General features: G+C 35.6%; 1 protein-coding gene across 1 annotated transcript; it reads left to right on the top strand.

The window, feature by feature from the left end:
* The first annotated feature begins 5,983 nt into the window (after window positions 1-5,983).
* Window positions 5,984-9,135, top strand: LOC121259191 (receptor-like protein kinase ANXUR2). The gene has a single exon (XM_041160696.1). It carries the CDS (start codon window positions 6,257-6,259, stop codon window positions 8,819-8,821), a length of 2,565 nt encoding a protein of 854 aa, XP_041016630.1. The 5' UTR covers window positions 5,984-6,256; the 3' UTR covers window positions 8,822-9,135.
* Window positions 9,136-16,695: the final 7,560 nt, after the last annotated feature.

The following is a 16,695-nucleotide window of genomic DNA, read 5'->3' on the forward strand; positions in this document are numbered from 1 at the left end:
TAGGAGGTTAGAGATCATCAACTCGAATACCGTGACTCAGATCGGATGGGATGAGGAAGTATAGAGGCAGATCAATCGGCTCTCCTCGTGCTATCCATAACATAAAGCGAGTCTGTTCTATGTCGAAGTTAGTCTTGTGTTTCCTCGGATTCATATTATGGGAGACAATCAAATTCAGCATTTGAAAAAATGTTGTTTGATTAACTTGTTGTCTTCATATGGAGGAGCTGAATCGTCATGCATCAATGACCAATCTCATCATACGTGGGACAGTCATCTGCTAGAGCCTCATCCTCGATGGCATCTTCACCATCTGTCCTTGCAGCCGATTGTTGTAGCAATTGCTGGAGATTCAATCCCAGAAAATGTTCGAACATTGATAATTAATGATGCCCCAAAACTCTATGCCACCACTGTAACGCCCCGATCCTGGAAGTCCGGAGAGTTAGCTCTTAATACCTAACATCAACTTAAATAACACAACTATAAAATCCAGAAAATTCCATAAAATATTAATCCATTTAATCAATCCAAATATCTATGTTCCTTCATGGAGACAATAAAGAAATTTCCAATAACATAAATTAGAAATTCTCCCAAAACTCAAAAATATCCTCAACTCATCAAATCAAAATACCCGAAAAATAAATCAATTTACTAACTATGACTCTCAAATAAGCACTTGTACCCTCAGACACTTATTCCACTTCGATCATCACACCTTGCTAAACTTCCTACTCTTGTTCTCCAGCTAAACCATCAAAATTATCTGAAAAATAATTGGAGATAAGGGGTGAGTTATCAACAACTCAGTAAGCAGAGGACATATACTAGTATATAAACATGAGCATTTACAGATTTCAAAATGCAGAACAAAAATATTTTCTTTTAGAATGCAGAATCAGAATAATGTTTTTAAAATGCAGTGTCAGGACATGTTATCAAAAATATCAGAGCAAAAGTTCGAAAATATTCATAATCAAAATCCCTTTGGCATAGCATAAACTGAAACATCACATCACATCTTATATTATCATATCAAAACAAATACCATGTTTAACCCCTCGTGGTAGGGTTGTGCAAACCCTAGTAGCTAACCGAGCAGAAACAGAATGTGAATCTTCCCCTTATTCATTCTCGGAGCCCCTAGTGTGCACATAGGAAGGACCACGCAGAAAATCACTTTGTTTCCAAAGTGGGTGCACCAGAACCAGAAAAGTTGGTACCAACCCGAACAGAGCCCACAGTTTTACACCCGTGGTGAGGTCAAAACGGAACAGAAACAGAAACAAAATGGTATGTTAGAGGTTTTCAGAAATCACATCACATCATATCAGAGTACAGAAAATCTTCAGAACAGAGCAAAATCATATCATAAAATATAATTTAGGCACAAAATTTCATATTCGCTCTCTTTTTCAAAGTTCAGAAACAGAATGTAAAAAAATAAGCTCATGTCTACACCAGTCATGACAGAAAATACATTCTTCTTAAACAGAGTCTCATGAGTAATGCAGAACAAATAACTGAGGCAGTTCAAATTTATTTTCATAACCAAATATGTATATTTTCCAAAAATCAACCTTAGCTCATTTTATTTTAATGCAAAGTCTAGCATAGGAACCCCGCTTACCTGGACTTCTTAGCTTTTTCGAAATTTTCTTCAAAAATGTCGACTAATAAATAATCGTCACCTATAAAATAATCACGTAATTCTCGTAAATTTTCAATTAATCTCATATTTCGATATTTAATCCTAAGCTTTTAAAATAACCTATTTAATTCCTCAAGACCTAAAATTTCATAACCTTAAATATCCTCATTCTCTAAATTTCTTTGATAATACTCAACATTTAAGGTTAGTACTAGTAAAAATTTCGTTAAATTATAATAAACAAATAGCTTTAATCATAATTTAAATGTTTAAAAATAAAATTACACAACTACTAAAATAATTTGCTACCAATGGTATAGCTTGAAAATCCTATTTATTTTCTGTAAAATTTCTTATACATCCTGCATAAACCATGTAAAAACAGATTTAGTATACACAAAATTTCAAATTGAAACCATCTAATAATAAGGGCAAAATTGTAATTCCATATCTAATTAATATGTAGCAAAGGGTATTAATGTAATTTTATTTAATTAAACGACACATTTCCAAGTTACGTAAACTCTTATTAACAAACTACATGAACAAAAAAAAAAACTCATGCTACGTAAAAGCAAAACAATGGTTTGTGAGGCAGAGGCTCACCAAGAGATTGAGAGCTCGACGGGCGGCAAGTTGGGCGGTTGTCTACGGTGATGAGGGCGGTGGTTACGACAGAAAAAGGGTGGCTGAGCTCGTGCGGCAGAAAGAGAGATCAGTGGGAGGAATGGAGTTCGGCGTGAGGTAGGTAGAGGTAGCTCACCATGAATGGAAGAGTTGCGTGTGGTGCGGAGATGACAGTGGCTATCTCGGCGGCGGAGTACTGAGAGAAAAAAATGACGAGTGAGAGAGAGAGGTATGAGAGCACCGAGAACGATACAGAGACAGAGGGCTCCTAACCGAGAGACTTACGCGCGCCGACGGCCTGGGTGGCTATCCACGGTGGCACGGCTAGGCGTGGCTGAGATGCTGGACTATGGGTTCCCTTTGCGTCGCGGAGGAGACGCCCTTAATGGTTGGTAGTGCGAAACTGCCGTGCTTGGAGGAGCAACCAAATGCTCTGTTTTTGGGACCCAAAATAGAGGAGTTTCGGTTCACTCCACAGATGGTTGTTCTTGGCGCTTTGGTGGTGGTGCAGTGGTGTACGACGGAGGAGCTAGACTTCTAGTGATGATCAAATGGAGGTGATGCACGGCGAGGTGGAGTTGCGGTCCGTGGAGATGAAAGGCATGCACGGTTGCGTCGATTTTTGTATGGGAGCAGTGAGAGTTCTGGGCGGTGCACTATGGAGATGTGTTGGTTGATCAGAGGCTTACGAGGGGTGCACTGGTGGCGGCAGTATGGGAGTGCATGAAACCGAGGGGATGGAGGCTGGGGCTTGCAATTCTAAGGTGGTGCAGCGGCAAGTGTTTGGGTAGTTTCTAATAACATGAGATAACATATGTGTGTCTATATATTTGTGAGGTGAAAACCCTAGAGATATGAGGGAGACGTGCGTGTGGAGAGAGCTGAAAATAGAGTCATGTGTGTGCATGGAGTGGATAAAAAAAAACACTAGAGACGTGCAAGATCATGCATTGCCGTGGACGAGAGGGAAACTTAGGGGTGAAAAATATCGACGGAAAAAATAAATAAATAAAACGTGCGGGGAAGTTAACGTTTGGAAAAATAAAATAAACTAAAACAAAATAAATAAATAAATAAATAAATATTGAGTTTGATTGGGTCCGGGTGTGACAACCACCATCCTAGAACTTATTTTCTTTAGTTATGTCTTTTGACTTATTCTTACTTGATGCGACTTTTGAACAATTGTAATGTCTTAATTATAATATTTACTATTAGTTTCTTATTTTGAATTTACAGCTTATTGTATCATGAGTACTATTAGAAAGTAAAATATCTAGTTCAAACGGTAATTTACAATTTATTACCCTACGAACACATTTTGGCTGTCGTTCGAACGACCAATCAAAAACCATTCGAATGAACTAAGAACCGTCAATCTTGTTTGAATAGATTAATTTTCTGTTCTAACAGACTACATGTTTGAAAATTCGAACAAATAATAATTTGTTCCAATGCATTTGTCATCATTCGAATATACCATACAATGTTCGAACAAAAATATCGAACTAGTCGTTCGAACAGCTTTCTTCAATTTGAACATTTGTCAATGGTGTTTGATCAAATTCTTTTTGTTTGAACATAAATATATATGTTCGAATATATATAATTATTCGAACACTCGCTCCGTTCGAACAAGATCAAATAAATTCGCATCGTTTGAATCAAATTTCGATAATGTTTGAATAGATACCTGACCGTCCGAACAGTACTTGTTCCATTCGAATTGCTTTTTGGAATGAAAATGTTTCGTCCCCAAAAAAAATTCTTGTTCAAACGCGTTCGATTGGGTCGGCCAGATTTCATCCCTAAAAGTATTTTTTGGGACAATAATCAAATTTTATCTCCAAAAACCTTTTGAGACAAAGCTTTTGGGGCAAAATAGAAACACAATTTTTTTTTTTTTTTATCTCTAATACTCATTTGGGATGGAAATGACATTTTTTGGGATGATATTATTCGTCACAAAAAATGCGTTCTCTTGTGGTGTATGGTAGTTGTTTCAGCAGATGCCTTTACTAAACTCTCGTAAGTCCCTCAACTAGCTAATATATCATCATCTACCGTGGAGGTACGTAGAGCAGCAACCTCTCTGTTGGGGCATCCACCAGTACAAACCCTATTCATGACCTAATTATGGAGGCAAATGGTGATTATCTATTTGATGACGGCAAGCATTCCATGGGTTTTGGGGCTTTGCGAGGGAGATCTAGAGCGGGTTTGTATATATGTATATATATGTACGGTATATATATGTGCTGTATATATGAAATTTCTTACCAAAATTATATGGGTGTGGCTACTATTCCGCCCCAACTTGACCGCTAGGCGGTAAATTTTTTTTTTCACATTTTTTAATACATTTAAATATTTAAAAAAAATAAAAAAAAAATACATCAATACACTTAAAACTACTTCCTTAATCACTAAATAAAAAAAAAAAAAATTTGACCAGCGCTCAAATAGAATGGGTAAAGTAGCTTTTTAAAATTACATATATCGGTAAAAAATATATGTACCGGTATATGTACTGGTTCGGTCCGTTCGAACTAGTGTTTTAAAAATAAAAATATGACTGATTTTGAATCGGTTTTGCTAAATAAAAATCCGTACTAAAACCAGTTCGGTTCGGTTCACCGGTTTTCTTTTTTTTTTTCTTTACAGCCCGAGTAGTAATTAGCCTTTAAAATAATACATACCTGGATGAGCATAGCCAACTTGTTGTAAGACCCTCCGATTTAACTTCAATCAAATATTTTTTTATCAAAAACAAAGCTTACAAGATTTGGCTTAGTAAAGACTCGAATATTCAATTCTGTCTCCGTTTTGATCCTCGACCAACACTAAAATTATTTCTACATGATTTCCTCGCATAATACAATAAAGGCAATGAATTATTATCAAAACTCCAGATTTTTAATTTTGTACTGGTTTAAGAAAAATAGAATCATTCGGATATAGTTTCGAACGATCTGGGGTCTCGAAATTTCCTGCTTGTGGCCGAAAATTAGTCGGGTGCTGGGAGTGGAGAATAGATCGAGCAAGAGATAAATTGAGAGAAATATCGAGTGAGAGAGAGTTTATATTTTTAAGTGTTTAATATATAAGTCACTTAAAATGTACGTAAACAAATGACTCATGAGATCGAAGTTGAAGAATGTAATTACCAATGGTATATATGATTCAAGAGAGTTTCTTACTTAACGAAATTGAAAAAACTGATCGATGGCCGGAACGATCGATCAAGCCTTTTTTGGAATAGAAAAAGTCTTGAAACTATACGTTGTGTGTGATAGCACGGATAATGGTAAGTTGTGTATGAGATTCTATGTTGTTTGAGAATGAAAAATTCTTACTCTTTATAAGGTTCTAATTGTATAATTGACTAATCCTTTTAAAATATAGGTCATGTCTTTTAACCTCTCTTTGGGGAAGAAAACGTTGCCTTCCGCATGTCATCTCCTCTCTTTTACGCCTTTTTTTTTTTTTTTTTTTAGCCTTTTTCACGTGTTATCCAAATAGCAGACCATATTCTGAGGAGAGAAATGCTAAACATAGGTTTTTGGTTTAATTATAACAGAAATTCAAACTTTGTCACTATCCCATCGATCAAACCTGTAAAATTACGAATCTCACTCCCTATCATCGGTTTCCAACTGCCTTAATTAAATTGTTTGGGCCAACTCCTAAAATGGAAAACATGACAAAAGACAGGAAAAGAATGCTCCAAGAAAACAAAAGATAAACGAAGTTCGCCCTCCCATTTTGCCTGGTTTGGTCCCTGTAATCCAGGCGAGTCCGTAAAGACTCAGCCCTCCATGGTTGATTAGAGATGGTTTAGACTACGCAGCACCAAGGAAAGCCAAGAAGCGCTATTGTTTTCCAGACGTACAGGAAAACTTGTATCGATCCTCCCCTGTTTTCCTGTACGCCAAAGGGCGTACGTACACTCTCCCTTCTTCTTTCTCCTTAGCCATGCACCCAAATACCCATATTTTTCTATTTGTTGTTTTTATATCTTTCATATTGAATGCCCGTCATGCATGGAGCGGTAACTCACAGCCATTGGTCCTGAGCATTGGCTCGGATAATGGCGGCACAGACATATATGGGAGAAAATGGGGACCAGATTCCAAGTACCTTGAGGCGAAAAATTCCATTGCCACTAAAGCCGCGTTCCAAGACCCATCACTTACCTCTGATATTCCATACATGACAACCAGAATTTTCACATCTGAGGCATCATACAAGTTCCCAGTTGAATCTGATAAACGCTATTGGCTTAGGCTCCATTTTTACCCATCCGCTTATAACAACTTCAATCCTGAAGATTCTTATTTCTCAGTGGTTGCAAATGGTCTCATGCTCTTGACAAATTTCAGCGCTTCGATTACTTGTCAAGCCCTTTCACAAGCTTATCTTATTAGAGAATATTCCCTTGCGCCATTGAATTCAGAGACTTTGGCAGTCACATTTAAGCCTTCCGATAAGCATGCCGGTGCATTTGCTTTTGTCAATGGCATCGAGGTGATTCCAATGCCCGATTTGTTTGACTCCGCAACAATGGTCGGATCCTCGGACCAATTGGACGTCAAGAGCTTGAACACACAGACAATGTATAGGTTGAATGTTGGTGGACAGTATATTCCTCCAAGCAATGACTCTAGTCTGACCCGAACATGGTATGACGACTTGCCTTATATAACAGGCGCTTCATTGGGAACCACCAATCACGTTAGCAAGAATGTTAAAATCCAGTACCAAGATTTGCCTGAATATGTGGCACCGGCAGATGTTTACGGCTCGTCCAGATCAATGGGTGTGACGAAGAGTATCACTCAGGGTTTCAACCTCACTTGGGAGTTCCAAATTGATTCAAATTTCACGTATCTAGTAAGGTTACATTTCTGTGACTTTTACTATACCAAGCCTAATCAGCTTGTGTTCTCCATCTTCATCAACAATCAAACCGCAGAACCCACTGCAGATGTGATTGGATGGACAGGGGGAAAGGGAGTTCCAACCTTCAAAGATTATGTTACATATGTCAAAGATGGGTCGGGAGATCAGAAGCTTTTGCTAGCTTTGCACCCATCAGACGCCACAAAGCCTGAGTTCTTAGATGCATTACTTAATGGCGTGGAGATATTCAAGCTAGGTGACACGACTGGTTACTTGGCTGGCTCTAATCCTCAGCCTTCACCTATGCTTATCAAGGCAGAGGAGGAGGCAAAGTCTTTTGAGAAACCGAAAGACAACAAAGCTAAGGTGATTGGTGGAGCTGCTGGTGGAGCCGCAGCCTTTGGTATTGTGGCAGCAATTTGTGCTGCTGTCTACCAACGAAAGAAACGAATCCCTGGAACAGAATCACAGACTTCTAGCTGGTTGCCGATCTACGGGAACTCGCACACGACAGGCAGTAAATCAACCATCTCGGGGAAGAGTACAGCTAGCAGCCACCTCTCCGCAGCGGCTCAGGGTCTATGTCGACACTTCTCGTTGGCAGAGATAAAACAAGCTACTAGGAGCTTTGATGAGTCTAATGTCATTGGGGTTGGAGGCTTTGGAAAGGTTTACAAGGGAGTTATCGATGGAGGGACCAAAGTGGCAATCAAGAGGTCAAACCCATCTTCCGAACAAGGAGTTAATGAGTTCCAGACTGAAATTGAGATGCTTTCTAAGTTGAGACACAAGCATTTGGTATCTCTAATAGGGTTTTGTGAGGAAGGTAATGAGATGTGTTTGGTTTATGACTACATGGCACGTGGCACTCTACGGGAGCATATCCTCAAGTGCAAGCAACCCCTCTCATGGAAGCAAAGGCTGGAGATTTGCATTGGAGCTGCAAGAGGACTTCACTACCTTCACACAGGTGCACGGTACACCATTATCCATAGAGATGTCAAAACGACTAATATTCTTGTGGATGAGAATTGGGTCGCCAAGGTTTCAGACTTTGGGCTCTCCAAAACTGGTCCAAATATGAACAAAGGCCATGTTAGTACAGTAGTAAAGGGCAGCTTTGGTTATCTGGATCCTGAATATTTCAGGAGGCAACAGTTGACTGAGAAATCTGATATCTACTCATTCGGGGTGGTCCTTTTCGAGGTCTTGTGTGCAAGGCCTGCTCTTAATCCTAGCCTTCCAAAGGAGCAAGTAAGTCTTGCAGACTGGGCTCTGCATTGCAAGCGAAAAGGGACCCTTGATGATATGATTGATCCTCATATAAAGGGAGAGATCAAACCAGAATGCTTGAAGAAGTTCGCGGATACAGCTGAAAAGTGTCTGGCTGATGCTGGATTTGAACGTCCCTCCATGGGTGATGTCTTGTGGAAACTTGAGTTTGCTCTCCAACTACAAGAAAACAAAGATGGTTCAACCCCTTCTTCGGAAAGAGATACTGCTGATGACATTCCAAGAAACCCTGACATGGCAATGCATTATAGCAATCTAGGCATTGAAAGTGAGCATGAAGTAAGTGATGCATCCACCGACACCAGCGCAATCTTCTCGCAGATTGTTAATCCCAAAGGGCGATGAGATGGATCAATGTTCCTAATGATTACTGCGTGATGAGTCTCTTAGAAGGTCCTAAATGACAATAGAACTGCGGAATTCGAGCAAAGATTTATTGCATACGTTTCTTGTACTATGTTTGGGTTTTTTTAATTTGATCATTCCATTTCAGAATTAAATGTTGGACAGGCCATGGATATATGTAGCAACTTGGCACTCTGAATAAGGCCGAGTGTCAAGCTCACCCCGCCCGTACGTTATACACCATGATGAGCTTATAACTATGTGCCATTTGACTTTCTTCTTCTGATTTGGTTATGCATATAATATAATGCTATAATGATAGAGTTACTATCTTCCTACTATCTATTTATTATCTTTTTTATATTTGATTTTTTTTAATTTTTAATTTTTTTACTTTATAGTTAAGGAAGTGACTATTCGTAAAATTATATATTTTTTTAATTTTTTCTTAATGATTAAAGATGTTAAAAAAATACTTAAAAAAATGATAAAAAAAATTCAAATATACTGTAAGTAGTAAATGGGTAGTAATCCTATTATTATAAAATAAAATATCTATTTACAAGCCTACTTTTCAACATACCCAACGTACCATTCATGTGGAACATTATGCGTTAGAGAAATAGTAGTTGCAAACGTGAGTGTACAAGTGCAATGAAATCATTTTAAAAAAATAAATAAATACGAGACTTACATAAAAATAATAATAATTTTTTAATAGTAGACTCTACTCTTTTTCAAAATGATTGTACAATACTTACGCACTCCACGACTGTATATAACATTACTTTTCCACATTAATTAGCTGGCATGAAAAAGTATTGATATAATTTTAATAATAGTTTCATAAATATAATAGATTCCACAGTAAATTATGAAGTGTAATCAATTGTACCTTCTAAACTTTACTTTTTCATCCCAAGATTGTTTTTGGAATGAAAATTATCAATTTGAACATGTAAATTGTGTCAATGTTCACTGTAGAACTTCATATAATATGATTAATCAAATGCAACATTACTCAACATAAATTAAATGGACAAATGATCGATTGAGTAGTTTAGACAGCGCTTGGTGGGCGACTTATATTTGATCAAACATGAGAAGAAAAATATGATTGAATTTTATATATTTGCGTTGTTCCCTTGTGGTCATGTGATTATATTTATTTAAATGACTAAAACTAATGAGATTTTGAAAAACACAATATTAAGTAGGAAATTGTGAAAGTGAATAATAAAATTAAAAAAGTTCTTTGAATATAATTTTTTAATATTATTTTCGCTTTGAAGTTTGTAAAAATTGTATTAATTTTTGTATTTTATTTTAAAGTTCATAAAATTTGTATTGATTTTTGTCTTTGAGCAATGATTAGGTAATGATTATATGAGAAATTTGAGATTTTTAAATTGAAAAGTATTTTGTGTTTGAACGATGTTTGGAAATAAAGTTAATAAGAAATTTTAGGCAAACATGTCCTATAAAAATTCTTGAGCGCCTTGTGATCAATATAAGTAATGATATTTGCATATATTAATGACATTCTTCTATTTTCTAAAGATTCAGACACTCATGAAAACCTACTGGCTCAATTCCATTCTCTCCTCCACCAATATGGTATCATTTTTCATAGAAAAACTTTCTATTTTCCATATAGATCTCTTTTATGAATGAGGATTTATGATGGCGAATTTTATCCTAACTAAAATGATTTCTAACCACACTTTTCTCTGCAAAGCAAATTCAACAGTTTTTGGAATTTTTAATTACATGGCAAAATTCATGCCATAACTCAGCTATTACACATCTGCCTTATTCTCCCTACTGAAAAAGAACCATCCTTCTTGGTCAAAAGAACAATGAAAGGTAATAAAGGGACTCAAGAAGCTTTAAAAAACACCAACTCCTCCTATGATGGGGAGAGAATCTTTCTCAGTAAGATACTAGTGAAGAACTTTGAGCTGCAATTCTTTTCAAAGAAAAGGATGGAAAAAGACAATATTTGTAGATATAAGAGGCATCTAAATGTTTCAATTTCCAGATAATGCTCAATTTCAAACAGAGAGGTCTTCCATAATCAGAGATTTCCAAGTAAGAAAAAGTTTCTCGCTTGACATAAAATAGAGTTTTTCGATGTTGTTCTCTTTTTTTTTCTTTTTTCTTTTTTCTACTGACATAAAATGCTTCGATGCCCATGGGCCATGGTGATGATATATCTTAAATGAAGCCTTCAGCTTTAAGCTATGACTGTTCTTGGGAAAAGACCAGGATTTAGTCAGAGTAATACTAGATACAGTCAGGAATTGTGTAAGTACAGTTCACTTCTTTTGAAAAAGAGTCCAGTCCACTATTAAAAAATTAATTTTTTAATGTGGATATCATATTTATTATTTTTTTTCAAAATATTACAAATATCATTTCTCTTTATTCCAGGGTGACATGATTGATATCCTTATTTCTCTTTGACGAGAGTTTAACAATAATAATAAAAAGAATAAAAATAAAACTTAGAGTTCTCCCAAAGTGGAAAAGAGTTCTTGAGGAGCAATTATGAACAAGAATTTAAACAAGTGATAAGGTAAGAAATTATTGAAGTTTAGGTTGCGTTTGGATATTAAGCTGAGTTTAGTTGAGCTCAATTCTTTATAAATGGTAGTGAGTTGAATAGTGGAGGGAGTTATGTGGTGCTCATTTAAACTGAGTTTAAAATGTGTTTGGATATTAAGATGAGTATAGTATTTTTTAAGAGAATTTGAAAAATATTGTGGGTCCCACGTATAAAGATGTGTTAAGTTGAAAAAGGTTGTGAGTCCTACGTGTAAGGAAATTTTCAGTTGTGATGAGTTTAATAATTGAAGAGGGTGTTTGGATGTTAGACTCAGCTTAAAATTAGACTGAGCTCAGCTGAGTTTTATAACTAAATGCAACCTTAAGCTGTCAACTTTCAATCTGACATTTTGGAGGAGTTTGTATAAAATAGTAATTTCAAGTACATCTGTATCATGGTTTGATCCAAAAACTTGGTGTCTAACAATCCAATTGGCCAAGCATATATATTGTATGGGCTTCAATGATAAGCTACTCTTGCTAAGTAGGGATTTAATATGGAATGCTTTAAAAAATACCGAAATCCACTATCTATTAATGGTATGACTTTTTTAATATTCATCTAGAACGAAATTTCCAATTTTCCCTCATTTCATCTTTGTCCCTTCCATTTTCTCAACAATAAACACTGACCAAAAATATTAAAAATGTAGAACACAAATTACTCACCACGGATTTACAGTGCCACAGTCCTTCAGATTCTTGGGCTTGAACCAAAAACTCTAAACTAAGACTAGTTTGGATGCTTATAAGATCTCAATATATCTGTTAATAGTAGTGAAATGGTTTGAGTTTAGATAGTTTATTTAGTTTTGAACAGATCCCAACTTGCATGAGATTTGTATTAATATACTTAGTTGACACATGATGATTCTAAACTCTTTTTTTCACAACAAGAAAATTTATGTCAATGTGCCTAGACTTTGATGAACTCTTGTCGTTCTTGGAATATAACTCAGTAGCCTAGTGGACTCTCATTGCTATCCACAACTTGAAGTTTGGTGATAAAATTCTACAACCATATTGCTTGATTGGATGCCTCATAGCAAGTAATAAATTATGCTTCCACGGTAGAAGAAGCTATAATCTTTTGTTTGACACTTTTTGTTGTGCTGAAAATATCTACAAGTACACAAAATCATAACAAGTAGTAAAATATTTTAAAGAAAATGGATGTCGAACCCACAAAGATTAATTATGCTATCGAGTACTGAAATTTACTAAATTAATTACTATTTGGAAAACAGAAATTTATAAAATAGATTATCTAAACTAAATTGAAGAAAAGAGCATTGAAATTAAGATTTTAAATATAATAAGAATAGATCTAGAGTGTTTGATTTCATCTAGCATATTTCACACAATTTATTCTTCCTTATTATATAATCCCAATTATCCCAAGTTGATGATAAAAATTCCTTAACTATTCAATATTTTCTCTCGAACAATACTAAAAATATATCTAATTAATAACTTCATATCTCTATGTGAATTTAACTAATTGGAGACTCATTAAGTTCTTTAGATTTTTCTTGAAAATCACACTAATCGCAGTAAAGTATCTCTACTTTCGCTCAACTAATGGTGCTTAATTCTAGAGTTTTAATCACAAATCACCTCTCAATCTCATTATGACTCAATAGATCGAACAATAATTAGTTAGAAAATTGCAAGCATTAAGAATAAGGAATAAACACTCAATCATGAAAATATTGAGTGTTTATAAATTGTGTGTTCAATGCTAGACTACATAAAAAATATAGAAAATAAAAATTAGTTCATAATGAAATTGAAAACAAAAAGAATAAAAATAGTGTTCTACATTGAGTTGGTTGATGAAGCATGCGGCTCTCGCCTCTGCCCTCCAGATCCGCCTCCTTAAAAGAAACTTCAATGATAAACTCTGGACTATTGAAATCTAAAACTCAGACTCTCCTCCTCTATTCATCCCACAAGATGGGATTAAATAGATGTCAAAAATCAAATCCAGAAACAAGATAAATGCAGCTACAATCTAGCCTAAAGATCTAGAAAATAGTTTCTAAAGATAAATGTTAACATAAAAGAAATTATTCCAAGAATAACGGAATTATCTAGAATGGAAGATTCAGTAATAACCGGCTTGATTTACGGAGTTTGGGAGGATTTGGTGGTCAGCAGATTGATTGCGGAACTCAGAAGGGTCCCACCGGGTAGATGCCGTGTGCGCTAAATATAACTGGCCTCCTTGCCTACTGAGAGGAAAGACTCCCAACCGGGATTATAGAACCCTATCGCCAACCTACCAAGTGATAAAGTTGCTTGCCTTTTTCTAGTTTTTGCCCACGATATCGTTTAGGTTGATTGCTTAAGTTGGTCGTTTATACTGGTCGCCCAATCAAGTCGCCCTGAATCTTACACCAAGTCTTCTAGCCCAGAAGGTAAAATATCTCGCTTATCGCCTAACTCTTGTCGCCAATTATGGTCGCACCTTCTGGTAGCGAGTTTCCTCGCCTAAATCTCCTCGGCTCTCTTTAGATCTCGTTGCCGCTCATCAATCTGGATCCGTAGTCTCTTCTTTTGTACCAAAATGTTCTCATTTCGCACTAAATCTTCTCATTCCTTCAAATCCAAGAAAATAAAGAAAAATATATAGAAATAAAATAGAATCAATAGTATTGAAGGAAAAATGACACTTTTCATAAATAAAAAAGTAATAAAAATCACATAAAAATCACACTTATTACTTTTCCATGACACGTCTCCCCCAGCTAACGTGAAAATATAACTTGAAGTGGATTTCCTACTATCAAGGCAACCAGCAAAGTCGAAGTTCGAGAACCCAATTATCTCCAGATGTTCCGACCTTTGATAAGTGAGCATATAGTCTTTTGTTCTTTACAAGTACCGCATCACCCTTTTAGCAACTTTCCGGTGATCCATGCCTAGATTCGTAAATATCTACCAAACATTCTAACTGCATACGCAATATCTGGGCATATGCAAACCTGAGTATACATGAGGCTCCCTACAACTAATGCATAAATGATATCCTCCATTTGTTTCTTTTCATTATTGTTCTTTGGACAATGGAGCAAACTTAAATATGTCACCTTTTGCAATGGGCGCACCCCCAAATGCACAATTTCACATGCCAAACCTTCTAAATATTCTCTCAACATATGCCTTTTGTGATAAGCCAACTATACCATGTGATCTATCATGATGAGTCTTTATGCCTTATCACAAAAAATGTCTCACCAAGATCTTTCATTTCAAAGTGTTTCGAAAAAAATTTCTTAATTTCATGTAATAGGCCTATGTCACTATTCACTAGTGGGATGCCATTGACATATAGCACAAAAAATATAAATTTTCTTCCACTAATCTTATAGTAAATACATTGATCCACAACATCTTCCTTAAAAGCAAAAAAAAAAAAAAAAAAAAAAAAAAATTACTCAATCAAACGTTCGATACCATATTGGCAAGATGTCTGCTTTAAATAAAAAATGGATTTGTTCAGTTTGCTAACCAAATGACTTGATTCATAAGTCTCAAAGTCGTTTGGTTGCATCATATATATTGTCTCCACAATGTGGCCATTGAGAAAAGCAGTCTTTACAACCATCTAGTGAAGTTCTAAATCATACTAAGTTACAAGAGTCATAATGATCCTAAAAAAGTCTTTTGGTAAAACTAGAGAGAAAATCTATTTATAGTCAATGCCTTCCTTTTGAGTAAAACATTTTGCAACTAGATGTGCTTTATACCTCTTTACATTGCCTTTAGAGTCTTGCTTGGTTTTGAAAATCCATTTACAACTAATTTGTTTAATACCGTTAGGCAATTCGATTAGGTCTCAAATATCATTGTCCTTCATAGATTTTAACTCATCTAGCATTGCATCCATCCACTTTGGGAGTTAGCGCTTTGTTTGGCTTGATTGAAAGAAATATGATCATATTCCAACCCTATATCAAACTCATTGTTGATTTCCTCTTCTTATTGACACTTGCTATTGAGGTTGTTCAGGTTCTTTCGTATTAGCAAGAGGCAACTTAGGAATGGTTTGGTGATCTGCATTCGCATCCTGTATTATGACAAGTGTGACCACCTCACTGCTCTCAATATTTGTCAAAGGAATTTCAATTGGTTCCTCTTCAAATGCAATATCCTTGGGTTGTGTATTCCTACTATCTTATGGTATGACTTGAATGGTAATAAAACTTGAAACCCCTTTATCTCTCAGAGTATTCAACAAAGTAGCCGAAATTATTCTTGAGTCCATTTTTCTTTCATTAGGCCTATAGGGTCTAGCCTCAGCTAGACAACGTCAAACATGAAAATGCCTAATACTAGGGTCTTTTCCGGTCCATAATTCATATGGGGTTATAGCTACTACTTTACTAAGTACTCGATTGAGTGTTTAAAATGTGGTCTTTATGGCTTCTCCCCACAGTGACTCTGGCAAAAAAGAATGAGTTATCATACTCCTAACCATCTCCTTGGTTCAAATTTCGTCTTTCAGCTACCATTTTGGCATGGAGTCCCTACATGGTGTATTGAGGAACAATGTCACATAATTTTAAATACCTTGCAAATGGCATAAGATGTTGTTCACCTGATCCGTCATATCTGCCATAATATTCACCACCACGGTCATATCTAATGGCCTTAATTTTCTTGTCAAGCTAATTTTCAACTTCAATTTTATATGCCTTAAAAATTTCCAGTGCTTGTGATTTTTCATGTATCAAATATAGATATCCATAATGAGAATAGTCATCTATAAAAATAAGAAAATTTAGTTAACCATTCCGAGATGCCGTAGGAAATGGACCACAGACGTTAGTATGTATCACTTCTAAGAATGCCTAAATTGCTGTTGGCACCTATTTTTCTTATATTTGTGTGTTTGCTTTTTATAAATTTAATATAGATTTTAAAATCATAAAAATCAAGAGGACCAAGAATTCTAATTGATACAAGCCTTTCAATTCTCTCTTTCGAGTTATGTTCCAAACACTTATGTCACAAAATAGAAGGATTCTCATTAATTAATCTCTGCGTTGTACCCCAACTATTTACATGCAAGGTTTCATTTGTGTTTAAATGAGAGGTGTCCAAGTCTAATAAATAAATATTTTCTATTAAAGAGCCGATACTAATAACATTTGAATCTCAAAAAAGACTGGATTTTCCATTTCCAAATGAACAAGAATAACCGGATTTGTCTAAACAAGAAACATAAATTAAATTATGTCTAAATGACGGTATATAAAAGT

Source organism: Juglans microcarpa x Juglans regia, chromosome 4D, assembly GCF_004785595.1.
Source record: "Juglans microcarpa x Juglans regia isolate MS1-56 chromosome 4D, Jm3101_v1.0, whole genome shotgun sequence".
Taxonomy (NCBI): domain Eukaryota; kingdom Viridiplantae; phylum Streptophyta; class Magnoliopsida; order Fagales; family Juglandaceae; genus Juglans; species Juglans microcarpa x Juglans regia.

Bases quoted from the DNA above. Each gene is read 5' to 3' on its own strand.
- LOC121259191 (XM_041160696.1), top strand. From the start codon at position 6,257: ATGCACCCAAATACCCATATTTTTCTATTTGTTGTTTTTATATCTTTC.